The sequence below is a fragment of the Sciurus carolinensis genome, chromosome 2 (assembly GCF_902686445.1).
Source record: "Sciurus carolinensis chromosome 2, mSciCar1.2, whole genome shotgun sequence".
In the NCBI taxonomy this organism is placed as follows: Eukaryota; Metazoa; Chordata; class Mammalia; order Rodentia; family Sciuridae; genus Sciurus; species Sciurus carolinensis.
In genome coordinates, this window is record NC_062214.1 from 90,782,614 (window position 1) to 90,802,687 (window position 20,074).

At 46.3% G+C, this 20,074-nt stretch overlaps 1 protein-coding gene across 6 annotated transcripts in view; it reads left to right on the plus strand.

Moving 5' to 3' along the window:
- Positions 1-20,074, plus strand: part of Dapk2 (death associated protein kinase 2) — a 115,268-nt gene that overhangs the window by 55,528 nt on the left and 39,666 nt on the right. For 4 of the 6 annotated variants that reach the window (XM_047539802.1, XM_047539801.1, XM_047539803.1 and 1 more), the window contains exons 3-4: positions 7,167-7,388; positions 17,710-17,848. In XM_047539802.1, the coding sequence (XP_047395758.1) occupies positions 7,167-7,388; positions 17,710-17,848 (361 nt within the window). Of the gene's footprint in view, positions 1-7,166; positions 7,389-17,709; positions 17,849-20,074 lie in introns of those variants that run through there. The other 2 variants (XM_047539804.1, XM_047539806.1) reach the window with 2 other exon arrangements.

Sequence of the window (20,074 nt, forward strand, 5' to 3'; positions counted from 1 at the left end):
TGACTCATTAGCTGAGAGTCCTTTTGAACAGCCCCAGACCCTCTTCTATTGGCAGGTTACTGCTTAGCCCATATTTTGTGGTTCTAGATCTTCCACCTGCTTTGGGCTGGTTTTCTGCTGCTCTCTCCTTATCTTGCTGCCTAGCCCAACATACTGCCCACCTGACTTTGGTTAAAGTTTTGTTTCTTATCCTCATTTCTCTGACCTGGAATCCTGACCTGCTTTCCACTCTGGCTTCTGATAATGGGTTTCGTCTCTGTATTTTGGCTTCCTGGCTATCTGGTCTTGTGCTTGCCCTGAACTTAGGTAACAGTGTCCTAAAGTGTTTTCTGCCTTCCTGGATCCTGACCCCACCAGGAGATCCTGCTTTTCAGTGGCCATGGTCCTCCCCAGCACTATCTACTTTGAAGCTGGAATCTGAGGATGGGGTTCTTTGGGGATGAATCACGTTCCAGAATACACTGGGACTAGAAACTGGAGACAGCATTCAGACGTGGTGATCCAGTGAGTGGAAGGGAATGATAATTCACTTTGGTGGGAAACAGGGCTTATGTGGTGCTTTCACATACTCATTTCATTTCATTCTCATTGTCGTCTGGTGAGACAGGGATGTTCTCACGTCTGTGTTGGGCACAAAGAAACTGAGGCTCAGAGTTATGCAATTTACTAAAGATGGCACAGCTAGAAGTAGAATGTGGATCTTTTGACTTTAAATTCTGAACTTGAGTGTATGAGCTTAGAAACAGATCAGTCACTAAGGCAATGGGGGAAAAGATCTTCTTCCTGCAGATTAGGAGTGAGTTGGTTAGAGGATGGGTATGTTGGGAAGGGCTGGGGATAAGAAGCAGGGTCAGTTATAGAGGTTCCACAGTGGAACCTGGCCAGGTAGAGGAATGGAGAGGGTCCTCAGGGACACCATCTCCAGTCTGGGCATGCCCCCCCTCCACCAACCTGGTCATGCTGATTTGATTCCTCCTGCGTTTGACTGAAGGCCCCATTCTTCCTCTTGGGCTGCACCTGGATTGGCCTTGAGTGGAAGTTTCTAAGCATAATCCCTGCCCTATGGCCCAGAAAACTTGCAGGGTAATTCCAGAGGAATTTTGGCTCATTGTTCTCCTGGGTGGGAAAAGGAACTGCAGTGATCACTGTGGGGAAGCAGGAGGAACATGATCACCATATCTTTCTGTCTTGGAGCACTTCCCATTTGATACTGCTGGCCTCACATGGCATCTTGTCCCTGGGTTGTTGGGACTTTGCATTCTGTGCAGCTCCATCTCCATCTTGATAAACTGAGCAAGTCACTCAATTTATGCCACTTTAGAGATGACTGAGAAAGAGAATGAGTTAGACCTATTGTTTTCATAGACCTTACAAAATCTTTAGCAGCTGGCCCCTGGGAGTTGACAGAACATATCCGGTTGACCATGGCTTTCCATGGAGGATGGGATGGGTGAGCAGTGGGAGTGGTCTGCCTTGATGTGGGCCAGGAGAATTTAACACCAATAATAAAATCAAGTAAAAAAATCACTGTGCCTTTTATTATCAGCAGGTGCCAATGATTTTAAACAAGAGCAGGAGCAGGAATAAAATACCTTTCTGGGAGCTGAGGGCGTAGCGAAGTGGTAGAGCACTTGCCTAGTGTGTGCAAGGCCATGGGTTCTATCCCCAGCATTGCAAAAAACCAACCAAACAAACAAAAACCCATACACAAAAGTCCTTCCTCCTATGGAGGATCCTCCCCCAACTACTTGACACATCACTGCAGGTTAGTTACCTTGAAAGCTTCCCTGAAGCTGGAGTCAGTAGACGTGAATTTGTGTCCTCACTCTGCTGCCTGGCTCAACTTCCAAGTCATTTAACCTCTCTTAGCCTCAATTTTCTTATTTGTAAAATTGAACCAAAGACAATGCCTGCAAATATTAAAAAAGAGGATGAGCCAGGCATGGTGGTGTATGCCTGTAATCCCAGCTACTCAGGAGGCTAAAGCAGAAGGATTCCAAGTTTGAGGCCAGCCTGAGCAACTTAGCAAGATCCTGTCTCAAAAGAAAAAAAAAAGTGGAGATGTAGCTCAGTGCTAGAGAGCTCTTGGGTTCAATCCCTAGTGCTCCAAGGGAAAAGAAAAAGAGAAATAGAAAGAACATAAGATTAGCTTATAAAGAGACTAGTTATAATCTCCACTTTGCTATGCAAATCTATCCCATAGTGTGAAGTTGGGGTCATTTCTGTTAAGTGGGTTATTCCCACTTAACAGTGAAGAATTTGAGAGGGTTGAGCCAGACTCTTTCATGCAGTTTAGGAGCTGGGGTTGGGACATTTCTGAGAACTGACAGGCTGTTCTAGGTGTACTCGTTTTGTGCCATTCCTAATCAGACAACAGGAGAACCTGCATGAGGTGCCAACCTAGACCCAACCAAGTTTAGGAACAAGGTGCATTTGCCTGCAACCTAATCTCCACCCAGCCCTACTTTGTCCTCCCAAGTGCTGAGTGAGTGAGGAGCTGAGCCCTTTGCCTGGGAAGAGGGGCGTGATCTTGACATAATTGCAAGAGAACGTGTTGGCAGGGCAGGCAAGACAGTTTCTGTGTCTTGAGGATTTACTGTCCCTTGCTAAACCTCCTACATGACTTTGTAAGCCGGCCTCAGGCACTGAGTTCCCACCTGTCCACACCTCCTGCCTTTCTGCAGCTGGATTGCAAAGTTCTTTCTCAGACATGATCTCATGATTTCCCAAACAACCCTGGAGATGGGCAGAGCAGGTTTTATTTTCTCCATTTGAGAGGGGAGGAAACTGAGGCCCAAGGGGCTGCCCAGGCTGCTCAGGGTTACAGCTGGTTAGCGAAGGGGCTCTAACTCGAAGCTTTATCTCCTGATGCCAGCCCAGGGGTAGAAATTTGGAGAGTGAAGTGGAAACCTTCATTTCTCTTCAGAGTCGTCACAGGCTCTTTGAAGTTTCTTGGCAGGAGGCTTTCTCAGGTGACAGGGGAGAGAGATGAATTGAGAAGGCAGTTCCTTGTTCATACCTATGAAACTCTTTGTGGCGACGGGGAGTGGGAATGGAAATGGGGTTGGGGGAGATTGAATCCAGACTCTTATGCATACTAGATAAGTGCTGTATCACTGAGCTACATCCCCAGCCCTATTCCCATAATTTTTGAATTAATGTTGGCAATGACAACCATTAGAGGTTGTCTAGCTCTTCTCTGCTCTGTTCCTGCTTGACTCCCTTGGGGTCACTGTCCTAACCTAGAGCAGCCCTTACCACTCACCCCTCTCCCCCCATAACCCAACCGGTTGGCTTCTGTACTGTGGGGCCTCCCTGGTGGGCAGACAAGTGCCTTTCACCATCACTGTCTTCACCTGTCCTTGAGTCTGCTGGCACATTCTGATGAGCATAGTAGGACCATCTCAGATTCTGCTTTTCTGTATCTGTTGGGAGCACAATGGCCATGGGGTGGTCCACTGCAAATTTCCACTTCTCTTACCCCCTGAGGCCTAGGTAATGTGTCCTGATTTGTGAATTAATACCACTGTAATTTTATTGGTGACCCCCTCAAGCAAAAACTGCTGGTGAGCTGAAGGAGGTGGTGCATGCTTATAATCCCAGTCCAGCTACTTGGGAGGCTGATGCAGGAGGATTGTATATTCAAGTCCAGCCTAGGCAACTTAGTAAGACTGTGCCTCAAAATAAAAAAATAAAAAAAGGGCTGGAGATACAATTCAGTGCTTGTCTAGCATGTGCAAGGTTTTGGGCTCAATCCCTAGTTTAAAAAAAAAAAAAAAAAACTGCTGGTGGGAGAGTTGCTCCTTCTGATTCTCTCTCCTTCCCTTAAAGATGAAAGAATGCTGCAGGGAGAAGTATGATATTGCAAAAGACAGAAATGATAAGAGTAACAATGGTGTGGTTTCTTCATCTGTGAATGGAAATAGAGGGCTATTGTAAGTCAGTGGTTCTCAGCCCTGGCTGCACATGAGTTACCAGGGAGCTTTTAAATATGCCTGTCTTCAGGCTGCAGCCAAGAGCAAGGAGCTTAGAATCTCCAGGCTGATACCTAGACCCCAGTAGTTTTAAAATTCCCAGGGGATTCCAATATGCCACCTAGGCATAGGATCAAAGAGTTGACTAATTGTTTAGAACAAAGATATATCCCTGCAGGGTGTGGTAGTACACACCTGTAATCCCAGCTACTTGAGAGGCTGAAACAAGAGGATCCCAAGTTCAGGGCCAACCTCAGGAACTTAGCAAGACCCTCAACAACTTAGTGAGGCCTTGTCTCAAAAAAAAAAAAAAAAAAAAGGTGTTGGGGGGTGTAACTCATTGGTAGAGGGCCCTCTGGTTTCTAGTCCCCATACTGGGGTGGGGGTGGGGAGGAACAGGGATATTCCACATCTGTGAATGCTGGAATCATGGGGGAGAGAGGCTTTTTAAATCATGCCAATTCCCTAGCCATACATTCCAGACCATTTGAATCAGTGACTTCTGGCTCTAGGTGCCTCTCTGTTCAGCTTTCATCTGAACTAGTAGTTATGCTGATGCTGGGCCAACATTATTAATATTTCCAAACTTCAAAATTATCTAGTAAGGAATCATGATTCCCATTTTACAGATAAAGAAACTGATGTTTAGAGCAGGTAGTAACTTGACCCAGGTGATAGCCTAAATATGTTCCTAAGACCTAGTCTGTCTGATCTTGAAGACTGCTATTTCTGACCAATACCCATAGTTGGGGCCTGGGGCCTGGTCTGGAGGGTGTTCTCCTCTCTTCCCTAAATGGCTCAAGCAGAGGAGGAAACCAGCCAGCTGCCTTTGCCCTCCCTGAGACTCCCCACAGCAGGTTAAGCACAAGGTCCTTTGCCAGTGAGGAGAGGTGAGATGCAAGGTGTGGCCTGGCATTTGGCTCCTCTTAGTCACCCACTTTCAAAATACCTTCTTTTGGAGGAAGATTAGGTCTGCTCCAGTCACCTCCCAATGCGATGCTGCTCTCACAAGGAAGAAACTCAAGAGGGAAAAGCAAACACTCCTTTGCTTTTTGAGAGTTTGAGGAATTTTTCGGGCATGTGACATAGAAAAATGCATCTGTTCCCCTCATAATACAAAGGGTAGGCTATGTCAAGGTGACCTGAAACCTTTAGCTGTACTTGACAAAATTGCTTTTGGCCCTTCCCAAACCCTAATGTCGTTAATGCAGATTGGGACTGGGAGCTGGGAACTTGGGTGCCAAACCCAACCCTGTGCCACCTGCATGCTCTGTGAGCTTGAACAAGCCACTTAAAATCCTTCAGCTTCACTTTCTCCATTTGTCGAGTAGAAACTCAGGGCTGCTATAAAAAGGCCCCAAGAACTCTGAAATGCCAGTCCCCGACAGCAGCCTCTTGAGGTGTCAGAAGAGTGTGGTTGCCCGACCACCAAGACTCACAGCCATCTGGAACCAGAATCTTTGTCAAGTGTTTACTGGCACCTGCTCAGTACCCAATGTCCTGGAGGCCAGAAGTAGCTCCTAGTGACCATCTGTGTTAGAGACACACTGAATGCGTTCACTCTGGCTTCACTCCACCTGCATCAGCTCCTAGTGTGTGGATAGCTCAGAACCAATGTTTGGGTCTAAATAGCTGAAACTTGAGAGTTAGTGAACTGTGTAGTATAAATTTGGCTCCAGAAAGCCTTCCTTGCCCAGCCAAGTCCCCAGGAACCCTTTCTCCCAAAACTCCCTCTGCCCCTGTTGCCTGTGCCTTTGGTCCCTGACCCTTACTGCCCAGCACACAGTGATGCTGTGTTGAGTGAATGGAGGATGAGGAAGGAGATATACATGAACCTGTGCTTGTGACATTTCTAAAGTGGATGCCATAGAATGCTGAATAGGTGTTGGTGTATCTATGCCTTGCTGGCTCAACATGACTTTCTTGTTGTCACTCAGTTTATTTTGAAGACCATCTGGTTTAGGATTATTCTAATAATAGAGTGGTTTAGATGCAATGCTATTTTCTGAGATTGGGACAAATATCATGAGTATCTCATCACCCCAGAGCCACTAAGAGTGTACCTCTTTAAACTGGAGCCTGGTGGCCCCTTATTAAGCCATTAAGTCAAACCATAAAACTTTCTGATCTGGGTGTGATAGCTCAAGCCTGTAATCCCAGCTACTGAGGAGGCTGAGGTAGGAGGATTGCAACTTTGAGGCTGTCTCAGCAATTTAATGAGTTATATTCAAAACAAATATAAAAGGGCTGGGGATGTGGCTCATTGGTAGAGAACCCCTGTGTTCAAAATCCAGTACTAAAAACAAACAAAAAACCTTTCTGAGTTACCCAAGCAGTGGGTTTTGGGAGAAAACCTGGGGCAATGTGGAAGGGGAGTGTGAGAACCCGCAAGAGGTGTGGCCACTGACAGTCTGCAGGGACTTAGATTTGCCTCTGCTGATGGCCTGCTTTGAGATGGAGAAGCAGAAGGTTGCTGTCCTTCTTTTGGGGGTGGGCTGCCCTTGGAGCACTGGCTCAGGAATGCTTGCCCCTCTGGTGTGGGTACCCTTTCATGGTTATTGTCTTGAAAGGATGAAATGAAGGATTCCTAGGCCCAGCCCTGGGTCCTCGGGAGCAGGCCTTCACTCCTGTGACTATCTGAAAGATTTTGTGGAGAGTGGGTTAGGCCGCTGACTTTGAGGCCTGGCTTGGCAGTTAGCACTGTGATGACCTCAGGCAAGCCACTGCCTCAGTTTCCTAATTTTATAACTCTGTGGTCACCCTGTCAGGATCTCCCATTATGGTGACTACGTTTGTCAGGCTGCCTGCACCCCAACCAGGACACCCACCAACCCCACCTGCTTATGACATTGTGATTTCATCTGGTGGGTTCCAGCTGAGGCTTTGCAAGGACAAGGCTGTCATCCTGATCAATTCAGTACTTTTCAGGGCCTCAGTGTTCACCTCTGTACACTGGGGATAACAATTTTAACATGCATTCCCTGTTAAAGGTAGAGGACTCATGAGAAGAAGGGAAGCCCATTACCTGTGCCATCTTGGTCACTTGTCAGCTATATGGGGATGCTAGCCAGTGGCATGCTTTGTCCTTTTCTGGTAGAATGACTGAATTAGTAACATGGTAGCTGGCAGTGGGGGGTCACTTCCCCAGTGGGCATAGGGACATTCTAATTGTGTGGGTCTGTGTTTCTTCAGTGGCCAGTTTGCCATTGTGAAGAAGTGTCGGGAGAAGAGCACAGGACTGGAGTATGCGGCCAAGTTCATCAAGAAGCGACAGAGCCGGGCCAGCCGGCGGGGTGTGTGCCGGGAGGAGATTGAGCGGGAGGTGAGCATCCTGCGGCAGGTGCTGCACCCCAACATCATCACGCTGCACGACGTCTACGAGAACCGCACCGACGTGGTGCTCATCCTCGAGCTGTGAGTGAGGTGCCAGCAACCCGTGGGGGCAGCGGGGCAGGCAGGGTGGTGGAAGCTTTAGCTGTAGGCTGGGGGAGAGCGAGGACCAGACCTAAGCTCAGACCAGAGAGGAAGTCAGTGGTGGGCGGTTTCTCTCTGCCTCAGTCACCCCCATGCTGCTTCTGGAACTGGGCCAGAGGAGCTTGCTGAGTAGCAGGGGCAGAGGGTCCTGCTTTCATTGGACCCTGGGGATAGAAGGGAATAAATGACTGGCGCTGGGTCATCTTCTGGCTGGAGGAGCGTGTGAGAAGGTGAGAGGGAGCAGAGGGTGGGCTGGGGAGTAGGGGAGGCTGTCAGGAAGGGATCTGTTCTATGAGGAGGGAAGAACAAACATCCTTTGAGCTCTGTGACGCGCGTCTGCAGCCCTTTCCTGGGGAAAATCCACTGTCTGTACTGTGTTTAACACTGTCATTGTTATGATGATGGCTGTTATTTAGAGAGCCCAACCATAGGCAAGCATTTTCTGGGTGCTTTATGGTTGTCACCTTGTTCAACCCTGTGATGGCGGAAATGTCGTCTAACAGAGGTTATTCTGTGTTCACGGTGCCAAGCATTTCTATTACCTGGTTTAATCCTCATAACAATGCTATCACATGATGACTCTTATTATATTCCCATTTATAGATCAGAACACTGACAGGCCGAGTCACTTACAAGATCCGATAGTCACCACGGTCGGGGGTGGGAAGGAAAGAATGAAGGAACTCTGGATTGTACAGAGGGGAGTCGGGGAAGGAGTGGGGTGGGTGGGGAGGTGAAGGACGGTAGACTGTGAGACAAACATTATTACCCTATTTGCATGTATGAAAAGAATTTTTTAAAAAAATATTTATCACTGTCAAAAAAAGTTAATGAAAATAAATAAATAAAAATTAAAAAAAAAAAAAAGATTTGATAGTCAGGAAGTGGCAGGGCCAGAACTGCAGTCCACATGACTTGTGCAGACAGTTATAGACATGAGGCAGGATAACATGATGTTGGTCTAGCTGAGGAGGACTTCACAGTGGTTGGTGAAATTTGGATAGGTGACATCAAGACTCTGGGGGTTGGTTGGCCACTGTCACATCCTCTTGGTGCCATTTCCATAGAAGAGGCAGGTGGGGCCCTGGCAGACAACAGGGTTTGAGTTGCACAATGGTCCAGGTCACAGTGGCTGTGTCCAGTCCAGAATAATATTCTAGCTGGGCACGTTGGCACACTCCTGTAATCTCAGCTACTTGGGAAGCAGAGGCAAGAGGATCTCAGTTCAAGGCCAGCCTGGGCAATTTAGTGAGAACCAGTCTTGAAATAAAAGTTTATTAAAAATTTAAAAAATAATGTTCTGAGCTTCATAAACATAAGAATCTGCCAGTTAGCAGGGGAGTGGTGGCATTTACCTCAGTGATCCTCGATTTTGTGTCCTTGGGTAGGTTACCTCACACCTCCATTTCAGATCTCACCTGCAAACCAGGTAGCCATCCTTAATCTGCCAAAAGATTGGTTGTACTACCTGACATTTAAAATAATTCTGTTTTGAGAACTATCCTGTTGTTGGCAAGATATAGATTTAAGAAGCACGAGAATATTTGTATACTCTTGAATTTAATTCCAGCCTAATGTTTAAATGCATAAAATTGTCTATGTTCTACCTTTTTTTTTTTTTTTTTTTTTGTGGTGCTGGGGATCGAACCCAGGGCCTTATGCTTGAGAGGCAAGCACTCTACCAACTGAGCTATCTCCCCAGCCCCTGTTCTACCCTTTTATAGCACCCAGTATCCATTCTGATTATCCAGTGCATCTCCCTGCACATGTCTGACTCAGATAAAAGCCTGGTGGGGTCCTCCAGGAATGGCCAGCAGGGCTCACAATCAGTCAATAGTGATGGGCCATTTCTTGGGAGCTCAGTGGCACCATCCATAGCATCACATTGATGCTCCTGCTTGTCTGGGCTACTGTGCTTGTTGAGTTCTGTCTGTTCACAGTTTCTGTCTCTTTCACTTCTAAGTTGTCTCATTTCTCTCTGCTCTCAGGATGCCTGTCTATGGAGTGCTAAGGATTTTTTTTTTTTCTTTTTGGTATTAGGGGTTGAACCCAGAGGTGTTCTACCACTGAACTACATCACCAACCCTTTTTTTTTTTTTTTTTTTTTTTTTTTTTGAGATAGGGTCTTGCTAAGTTGCTGGGGCTGGCTTTTTTTTTTTTTTTTTTTTTTTTTTTTTTTGCGGTGCTGGGGATCAAACCCAGGGCCTTGTGCTTGCAAGGCAAGCACTCTACCGACTGAGCTATCTCCCCAGCCCCCTATTTTTTTTTTTTTTTTTTAAATTTTGAGACAGTATCTCATTCAGGTGCCCAAGCTGTCCTCAAACTCGTGATCTTCTTTCCTCAGCCTCCTGAGTAGTGTGCCACTGTGTCTGGCAGTGCTAAGGATTTTTGAAATTAGAAAAGACCCAAGTTCACTAAGACTGTGTCTAAACCATGTGTGGCCAGAGTCTGAGAGAAAAGACCTCCCTTTTGTGCTTAGACTTGGTGTTAGGCGTGTGGGAGTCTGTGACCCGGGTCCTCACTCTGCCCTGAGTTTCTGGGTTTGCCTACTAGTTGAACATGGGCGTTAGTGTCCACTGCTCAGCTGAAACTGCTTAGTTACAGGTTTGGTTTTTTTTTTTTAATATTTTTTTTTAGTTGTAGATGGACAGAAGCGCTCTGCCACTGAGCCACAACCCCAGCCCTAGTTACAGGTCTGATGGATGGGTCTACCCTGATCCCATGACCCCTCTTAGCACCTTGTCTGGCACAGGGCTTCCATTTGCTTTCTGCTAAAGCAGCTAGTAGGAGGAGGACATGACCAAACCTGACTCAAGCTCCTTTCAAGTGTCATTATCCTATCTGTCACCTCCTTAGAAGGCGCTGCCTCTGGTCATGGCTGCTGAAGGCAGGGTTGAGGATTTAATTGTCCGTACAAGTTGACTTCAGTATGGTAGGAAGAATGTATTCAAAGTCTCAGTAGATTAACTCGTGTCTTATATGGAGCTTTCTGTGAAGAATATTGGCCTTCCTGTGAGGGCCAGGCAGGCCCCTGGTTGTAGCCCCAACTACTTAGGACCTCCCAGACTCCAAGCCTGCAGAAAGTGATACCCTGCGGTTACCTACCAGAGATGGCCTGCCACTGGTGCTGAATCGAGTCCAGCAGCTCTGGCAGCATCCTCCCCCCATTGCTACGTAAGCAAATCTTTTGTGCACACATTCCTGGAAGAGTTCTGGGAAGCATTTCGGCTGGCAGACCAACCCGCAGGGAGGAAGGAAACAAAGGTCAGGTTAGCAGGCAAGGAACAATCCTGGAAGGCTTGAGGAAGAGGCCAGGCTATTAGATTGTGCTTTTCCTATCAAAGCAGGAGATTTGGGTATGAGAAGAAGCTTGGAAGGAGATGGGAAATGACTCCAGAGCTGAGGTCAGAGAGTCAAGAAGACCTTTGTAGAAACTCTGTTGCTGGCATCATTGTGGTGTGTACTCCGAGACCCAGCTGCTCAGGAGGCTGAGGCAGGAAGATTGCTTGAGCCCAGGAGTTCAGACTATACTGCACTATGTGCCCCTTGGGTGCCTACAGGCAGTATTTAGAAGTTCGTAGCCACTGCGCTTGACCCTGTCTCTCTTTTTCTCTCCCGCCCTGTTCCTCCCTCTCACTCTCGCTCCCCTCCCCCTATGGTGCTGGCATTTGAAGCCAGAGCTATGTTAAGCAAGTACTCTACATTGAGATTTATCCCCAGGGTGGGACCCTGTCTCTTTCTAAAAAGAAAAGGAAGAGAAGAAAAAAGTAACTGTGTTCATGGGAAAAAGAAATAAAACCCAGGCTACTTAACTGGACTTTGAAAAGAGGCGACTGAACATTGATATGGATGTCCCCAGCCTGGGTATGCAGGGTGTAGATAGTCACCCTGGGCAGTCTTCTCAGCCTTCCATTTTCTGAGTCTCCAGGGGAGATTCTAAGGGCTGCAATGACAGTTCCCTTCTTCATCCCAAGGAGATCCGATCATGTCACATCAGGTCTCTGCCCATGTCACTTCTTCAAACAGATGACTAATTACTACTTCCCAAAGTCCTCATCTAGCCTCCTTCTTCATTTTAGTGACTTTGGGGTAACAGGATAGATCACCATTAGAATGATAATCTTTTACACTTAAGCAACACCTTATTTAAAGTGGGAATAGTAGAATTATTATTTTAGACTGAGAGATTTGCCTTGTACATCCCACTTGTGGGGTAGGAATATAAAAGACAAGGGTGGAACAGGGTTCTGTGTTTCAGAGGTGACACAATAGATTTGAAAAATTGAAAAGGCTCTGGAGAGGTCCCTTGTCAATGCCAAGTTTTTCTGTCTATATGATACAGGATATTCTGTCTTATTTATTTATTCATTCTTATGTGGTACTAGGGATTTAACCCACAGATCTTGTACTGAGCTACGTCACTACCCCTTTTTACTTCTTATTTTGAGACAAGGTCTAAGTTGCTAAGGCTGACCTTGAACCTGTGATCCTCCTGCCTCAACTTCCAAGTCATTGGGATTATAGGCATGTGCCACAGCCCCGGGCCCATAATGATTTTTTTTTTTTTTTTTTTTTTTTATACCAGGGATTGAACTCGGGGGTGCTTAACCATTGAGCCACATCTCCAGCTCTTTTTATTTTTTAATTTTGAGTCAGGGTCTCACTAAGTTGCTGTGGATCTCACTAAGTTGCTGAGGCTAGTCTAGAACTTTCAATCCTCCTTCCTCAGCCTCCTGAGTCACTGGAATTACAGGCATGCACCATAACTCCTGGCCCGTATTGATATTTTAAGCATTTTGTTTCTTTCCTTTTTTTTATTCACCAAACTTCTATTCTCACACTAGGTGCTGTGTAATCACAGGGAGAGAGTCAGATAAAGAAGTCCAGTGTGTTGAGGGCCTGGTTGCAATGGAACAGTGGGGCAGTACTTGGGTGGCTTTCATTGGGCATCAACAGTTCAGGCTTTGCAATGTGGAGAGGATATGACAAGGGACCTATGGCGGACTTGTATTTAGGACACCTAAGTCTAAATCTTGGTTCTATCACTTACTAGCTACAGGATCTTGGGCAAGTCACTTACTCTCTTGGGACCTTAGTTTCATCATCTGGTGAATGGAGATAGAGGTTCCATCCTGCCTCTCAGGGTGGACAAAAGGTACCAGTGAGAGAATGCTTGGGAAAGCACATTGCACAGGTGGCAAACTTTAAACTCGAAATCAAGCCTTCTCCACCCCCACCACCCCCACAGTGATACCGTGCGTGGTTTTTACTTTGAGGACCTCATGGCCTGTGCCCAACGTTGCATCAAGAATCCTCCCACTCCCACCCCCAACCCAGAGGTGGTGATTAGACTGTTTTCTTCTTGTTTCACAAGAAGGAAAGCTGAGCCCTAGAATTTTCACATGCCCCACCCCAAGGTCAAGGTTGAGTCTTTGATGTAGGAAGATTGGGACCCTGTCTTGACCCTTTAACCCCAGTCTGCAACTCAAGGTGACTCCTGCAGCATCTGTGGGGGTGCTCCAGTTTCCAGCACCTATCCCAGGTCAGGGTAGGGGTAGGGTGGGGCACGGATGACTTCACCCATGAGACACTGGGAAAAGAGTGCACCAGACTCACCTCCAACACTAAGGTGACCACTTGACGGTGTGAGTGAGCGACACTGCAGCTCTTGCAGATGGCTTGCTCCAGTGCGCCATTCTTATCTCACTCTCTTGTCTCCCTCTCACCTTCCTCCTGTTCTTTCTTCTTCTTTTTAAACAATACTTTTATTTTATGTATTTATTTTTATGTGGTGCTGAGGATTGAACCCAGTGCCTCACACATGCTAGGCAAGTGCTCTATCACTGAGCCACAGCCTCAGCCCTCTTCTTTTTTGATGCCATTGATTTGATGGAAAAATATGGTCATTTGTAATTATCTCAGTTCAGATTTAGCTTATTCCTTCCACAGTTATTTAGCTCATTCTTCTGCCCCCTGTATTTCCTGTAAGTTGGTAGTTAGATCAAAAGAAGATGCCTTCCTATTACTACTGTCCAATAGAAATTTAATATGAACTACATATGTAATTCTAGGTTTTCTTTGTGTTGGGGAGGTACTGGGGACTGAATACAGGGGCACTCTACCACTGAACCAGTCCTTTTATTTTTTTATCTTGAGACAAAGTCTCACTAAGTTGCTGGGCTGATCTCAAATTTGTGATCCTCCTTCCTCAGCCTCCCTATTTGCTGGTAATGCAGGCATGTGCCACCACACCCTCCTCTTCCTCCTTCTGCTCCTCATGTATGGTACTGGGGATGGAACCCAGGGATGCTCTACCATGGAGCCACATCCCCAGCCCTTTTAATTTTTTTTTTTTTTTTTTGTAATTTTGAAACAGGGACTCACTAAGTTGCTAAGGCTGGTCTCAAACTTGCATTCCTCCTGCCTCAGCCTCCCAGGTAGCTGGGATTACAGGTGTGCACCACCATATCCAGCTTCATGGGATCTTTTATTCCATTCCAATCTTAATTACTAATACATATATTACTTAAGTCACACATACTTCACACAATGATGTGTAAGTTACTGAACAGCTAAGGGTTAATGTAGCCATAGTGTTAAAGAGGTACCTCTGAGAGCAAAGGCAGAGAGCAGACACAGAGGCAGAATAGTTTCTGCAGGTGGTCAGAGGAGACTACTTGTTCAGCACTCAGAACTTGTTCAAGAGGATCCAGACACCAAGTGGTCTGACAACGTGATGGGTAAAGGACCAGTGTGTGCTGCAGTGGCACTGTCTTAGGTGTCCTTCCTTGTATGTTTCAGCTAAGAGGGTCACATCACTTGGTGGTCTGTTGTGTTTGATAAGCTCATGAACCTGGTTTCTCTGATGAGACTTTGATACACCCCTATATCCATCTGCCTCTAGTTTAATTTGAGAAATTCCTGGGTGCTCTATCACTGAGTCACATACCTGTGGCTCATTTTTTAATTAGCACAATTAATTATTCATCAGTTTGTGCCTTATGATTGTGCTGTGCAGCTGGGGGTTGTTCTTTTTGGTAAGTTCTGTATGTTCAACATCTAGTGGTTATCTAGTGGTTATGACCAGGCACATTAACAAGTCATTCTGCCTTAGCACTTGACTCAAAATGCAGTAACTCAGGGTAAACTGCTGCTTCATAACTCAGAACTAACTCTTGAGCTAGTAACTCAGGGCTAGGCGTGGCCTGAAAACTGCTGTTCCATATAATATGGGAGTAACTCAGAGCAGGGTCACAGCCTGCTCTCTGCAGTCTAAACTCTCAACTGATTCCAGCATCTAATCCAAAGTTTATTTGTTTACTTTGGTGTCAGAAATTGAACCCAGGGCCTCATACATGCTAAGCCAATGCTCTACCACTGAACTACTACATTCCTAGCAACTCCAAAGTTTAAAGTCCAAAGTCCCATCTAAATATCATCTAAATCAGTTATGGGTGAGACTCAAGGTATGATTCATTCTGAGGCAAACTGCTTTCCAGTTATGAATTTGTGACATAAAATGTGTTATATACTTCCAAAATATAGTGGTGAGACAGGCATGGGATGAACATTCCAAAAAGGAGAAATAGAAAAGAGGAAGAGTGACAGTTTTTGTTTGTTTGTTTGTTTGTTTTTATACCAGGGATTGAACCCAGGGGCATTTAACCACTGAGCCACATCCCCAGCCCTTTGTAATATTTTATTTAGACACAGGGTTTCACTAGGTTGCTTAGGGTCTCGCTAAATTGCTGAGGCTGGCTTTGAACTCACGATCCTCCTGCCTCAGCCTCCCTAGCTGCTGGGATTATAGGCATGTGCCACTGCATCCAGCAGGAGTGATAGGTTCTGAGCTCGTCTATAACTTGAGGCTCAAGGGTAGTGTTTGGATGAGTGCTCTGCCCTTCAGGCCCTCTGGGGCAGAGGTCCTGCCCCTACAGCTTTGGGTGGCCCTGTCCCCATGCCTTTGCTGTGTACGGCTTCTCAGTTCTCAGGGGCTCTCCAGGCAGGAATCACACTTGTGGCTCAATTGGTCTGAAGTCTCAAGGACCCCATTCTCACAGCCCAACTAGGTATTGCTCCACTGGGTAGTGTTCTCTGCACTGGCCTCCATCCATGGCCATCCATCTCTGCCCAGGGGACCCCCAGGGAAACCCAGGTGGAGGCAGCCATGCCCACATAGCTTTGCTTCGCACAGAGCCCATACTCAGGGTCCTCTGGGAACCACACAAGAAGTGGCTGAGAAGTGTGACAATAGCATTGGGGACGAGATCCCACAGTGTGAGGCAGCACTGGGCAGTGAGCCCTCCTATGGTGGTTCTGTCCCCCAGGCCCTGGCACTATGGGTCTGTGATAGGAGGGGCAGTCCCCTTTTCTTCCAGGATCTCTGAAATGACTTCAGGGTCTTTCTTTCATTGTCTGGGACAGTAGGTTGACTAATCTCCCTTTAGTATTAGATTAGATGGCTGACTAATCTCCCCATTGTCTTGATGAGTAGCAGCTGGCTTCCCTTGACATGGCTGATCCAGACTAATCTCTTTATGAGTAATCTTTGGCCACACCTTTGTTCTCTCCTGAATAGCTTTTATCACACACACACACACACACACACACACACCCACCGCCCCCAGTGTGATTAGGCTGAGAATTTTAAGTTTTCCTGTCTTTTTGATGGACAACTCTGTCTTTAGAACATTTCTCAGCTGGGCACAGTGGCATTTGCCTGTAATCCCACCAGCTCAGTAGACTGGGACAAGAGGATTGCAAGTTTGAGGTCGACTTGGGCAATTTAGTGAAACCCTGTCTTAAAACAAAATTTTAAAAAATAATTGGCAAGCTGGGAGTGGTAGTAATGCCTGTAATTCCAACAACTCAGGAGACTGAGGCAGGAGGATCCCAACTTCAAAGCCAGGCTTAACAACTTAGTGATGCCCTAAGTAACTTAGACCTGTCTCAAAATAAAAAATAAAAAAGGGTTGGGGGTATAGCTCAGTGGTGGCGTGCCCTTGGGTTTATTCCCCAGTACCAGAAAACAAAAAAATTTTAAGAAAGGGTAACAATATAGCTCAGAGGTAGAACACTGCAGGGTTCAATCCCCAGTGCTACAAAAAATAAAATCAAAATTAAAAATAACTAAGAATAAAATAAATAAATAATTTAAAACATAAAAATTAAAAAAGTTAAAACATTTCTCTTTTCACTTACCATAAGCAGTCAAGGGGAACCAGGTTACTTCTTCAACACTGTACTTAGAAATTTTCTCAGCCAAATATCTGATTCCTTCACTCCCAAGTACAACCTTCCACAAAGCACCAGTACACAGACAAAATTCAGTCAAGTTCTCTGCTACTTTATAAGAAGAGTGACTTTTTCTTCATTTCACAGTATTAGGTTCCTCCTTCTTACTCTCCATATTCCTACCAACATTCTATTCATGACCATTTAGGTATTCTCTTGCAAAACTGAGAATCTTCTCCTCTCCTTCCAAGCCCTTACCAGAATCACGATTCATGATCCATTCATGACAACATGAACTGGGTGGTTTATTTAAACAGAATTTTTTTTTTTTTTTTTTTTTTTGCGGTACTGGGGATCGAACTCAGGGCCTTGTGCTTGCAAGACAAGCACTCTACCAGCTGATCTATCTCCCCAGCCCTTAAACAGACATTTATTTCTCATGCTTCTGGAGGCTGGGAAGCCCAAGATCAAGGCACTAACAGATTTGGTGTCTGGTAAGGGCTACTTCCTTATAGACAGTGTCTTCCCTGTACCCTCACTAGGTCGAAGGGATGAATGAGCTCTCTGGGGTCTCTTTTATAAGGGTGCCAATCCCATTCATAAGGCCTCCACTCTCATGACCTTCACTCCCTGAGGGCCCCACCTCCCAACACTATCACCTTGGGGGTTAGAATTTCAAAATATGAATTTGGAGGAACAAATAGCATCATTCCCCAATGCTTCTTTCCATTCTCTGCCACTTTAGTCATACAGAGAAGATGGTAACAGCCAGGATAACCAGGGTCCTGGGCCTAAGTGTGAGCAAAACCCTTCTGGCTACATCATCAGGGTGATTTCTGCCCTTGACCCCCAAAAGAAAGAATACAGCAGTCAGTCTCCAATGCTGCTTGGACAAGATCCCAGGCAGGGCAAGGGGGATTCTGCCTTCCAGGATACCTGGGGGTCAGCTGCAGGGTGCACCCATCCACCTGACCTCATGACACACAAGGCTGACTGGGCCTGGGCCCTCCCTGCTGGTGTCTTGCAGAGTGTCTGGTGGAGAGCTGTTTGATTTCCTGGCCCAGAAGGAGTCGCTGAGTGAGGAGGAAGCCACCAGCTTCATTAAGCAGATCCTGGATGGGGTGAACTACCTTCACACAAAGAAAATTGCTCACTTTGATCTTAAGGTCAGTAAGGGGAGTAAGGAAAATCAGTTTAGGAAAAAGGGGTTCTGTCCCTCCCAATGTCATTGCCGTGTGGGTCCCAGTGCCCAATTGACTCTCTTCTCTTACCTTACAATTTAAACCCTGGAGGGCAGCTGGGCACAGAGTCACTCTCCTATAATCCCAGTGATTTGGGAGGCTGAGGCAGGAGGATTGCAAGTTCATGGCCAACCTTGAGCAACTTAACAAGACCCTGTCTCAAGACAAAAATAAAAAGGGGTTGGGGATATAGCTCAGTAGTAGAGCAGCCCTGGGTTCAATCCCTAGTACCATAAAATCCAAAAAGAAAAAAAAAAAAAAAAGAAAGAAAGAAAGAAAGAAAGAAATCCTGAGGGCTAGGGATGTAGCTCAGTGGTAGAGCACTTGCCTAGCATGCACAAGGGCCTAGATTCAATCTCCAGTACTGAAAAAAAAAAAAAAAAAATCAATCAATTAATTAAATAATTGAAACCCCGAAATGATGCATGGCAAGTGGCCACCTCTTCAGTTTCATTTCACCTAGCAGACTTTCTGCAAATTGGGGTCTATTACAAGAAGCTTCTTAAATAACTACAGGCACCCTTGTTTCTTCCAGGGGGAAAGTGGGACATAGTTTTTAAATAATTAGACCAATGACAGGAAACTTAAAAACAAACCCATTTCACAAGATTGAACTTTTCAGCAACAAAGAGCTCTGTCCTGAGTGGGCAGAGGGTTTGGAGGATTGCTAAGCTTGGCCACCTCTCCAGTCCCCGGGAGCACAGCACAGCCTCTAGCATTCCTCCACCAGAGTCTGTAAAGCGATCCAGGGACCGCTGGCTGCCCTCTTCCACCCTACCCCAAACACTGGACACAAAACTGCTTCCCCGACCCACTGATCATTTGTGGTAACTGGCATTGAGGGTTGATGAAGTTCACTGTGACCACATAGGACTTCATGAAGAAAGACTGTGGTCAAAGTTAGAAGGATCAGTTCCTTAGTAACTGACCTCAGTCACATAGACATCTGATGAACCTTGCGGATATCTAAAGGTCCTTGAACTTGTGATCAGATCCATGCTTCTGGGAAGGAGGCCCAGTCATCCTTCTATCCAAAATTCCCTGTGGCCTTTCATCCAGCTCTCTCCTGGATACCTGGATATTGCTGCAGATACAAAATCACCTGAGGCCTGTCATGGCTTTGTACAGAAGATAGAAAGGAAAGATCAGTAGCTCTAAGTATTGTAATACAGGGAAGCACAAGGGCACTGGGGAGCCCAAATGAGGATACAGTTAAGGCTGGGGTATCAGAGAAGGCTTCCTGGAAGAGATCGTGTTTGAGTTGTTTTCTGAAGGACTGGTAGGTGTTAGCAGAGGGGAAGGCCCTTCTGAGGAAGAGCGGCCAACAGTGTACACGTCATGAAACAGCACAATTCATAGGAGGCAGACAAAAGGAGTGGGAGCTAAGCCAAGGCAGCTGCACTTTACTCTGAGAGATACAGAGGCCAGGTGAGCAAAGGTGTTTCAAAATGATCCCTCTGGCTGGAATTCGGATAGGATGGGGACGGCCTGGCAGCTGGGGGCCCTGCTAGCAGGCTGATGCAATAATCTGGGTGAGACATGAGGAGGGATGGATTCAAGATCTATTGCAGAGGTCAATCTGAGGATTGATGAGGTACCTGATTCAATGTGGAGATAAGGAAGAGGGCAGAGTCCAAGTTCTGTCAGCAGGGACTGGCCCAGAGGAGGTATGGCCTGCTGTAGTCTCACAACTGTGCAAGGTGGGGGCTCGATTCTCTCACATAGGTTCCTGCCCCACCTCTTACCTTCCCTCAATGGGAGGCACACACAGCTGGAACTTTCTTTTTTCTTTCCCTCATGGGGTGACCTGCTGTGAATCCCCTTAGCATGTCCCCCCTTGTGAGGCTGATTGTCACAGTATTTTGAATTCAGAAAACGTCTCATAGAGTTTCATTGAGGTGTTAGAGTCAAAATTGGGATCACATAGGAGTGTGATGCCTGGACAGTCTTTGGACCTCAGGGTGGTGACATGCCAAACAGGAAATGCTCTGCCTAGACTGTACCTAGGTCTCCTTCCCACAAACAGTTAACTTGTTGCTTTATTGTGTCTGCTGGCTCCAGAAGACTGTCTCAAAACGGGTTCCTTTGTCTTTCTGTTGCTGGAGCCCTGCAGCACCCGTACTGAAACAGGTCCATGGTGTTTGGTTTGCT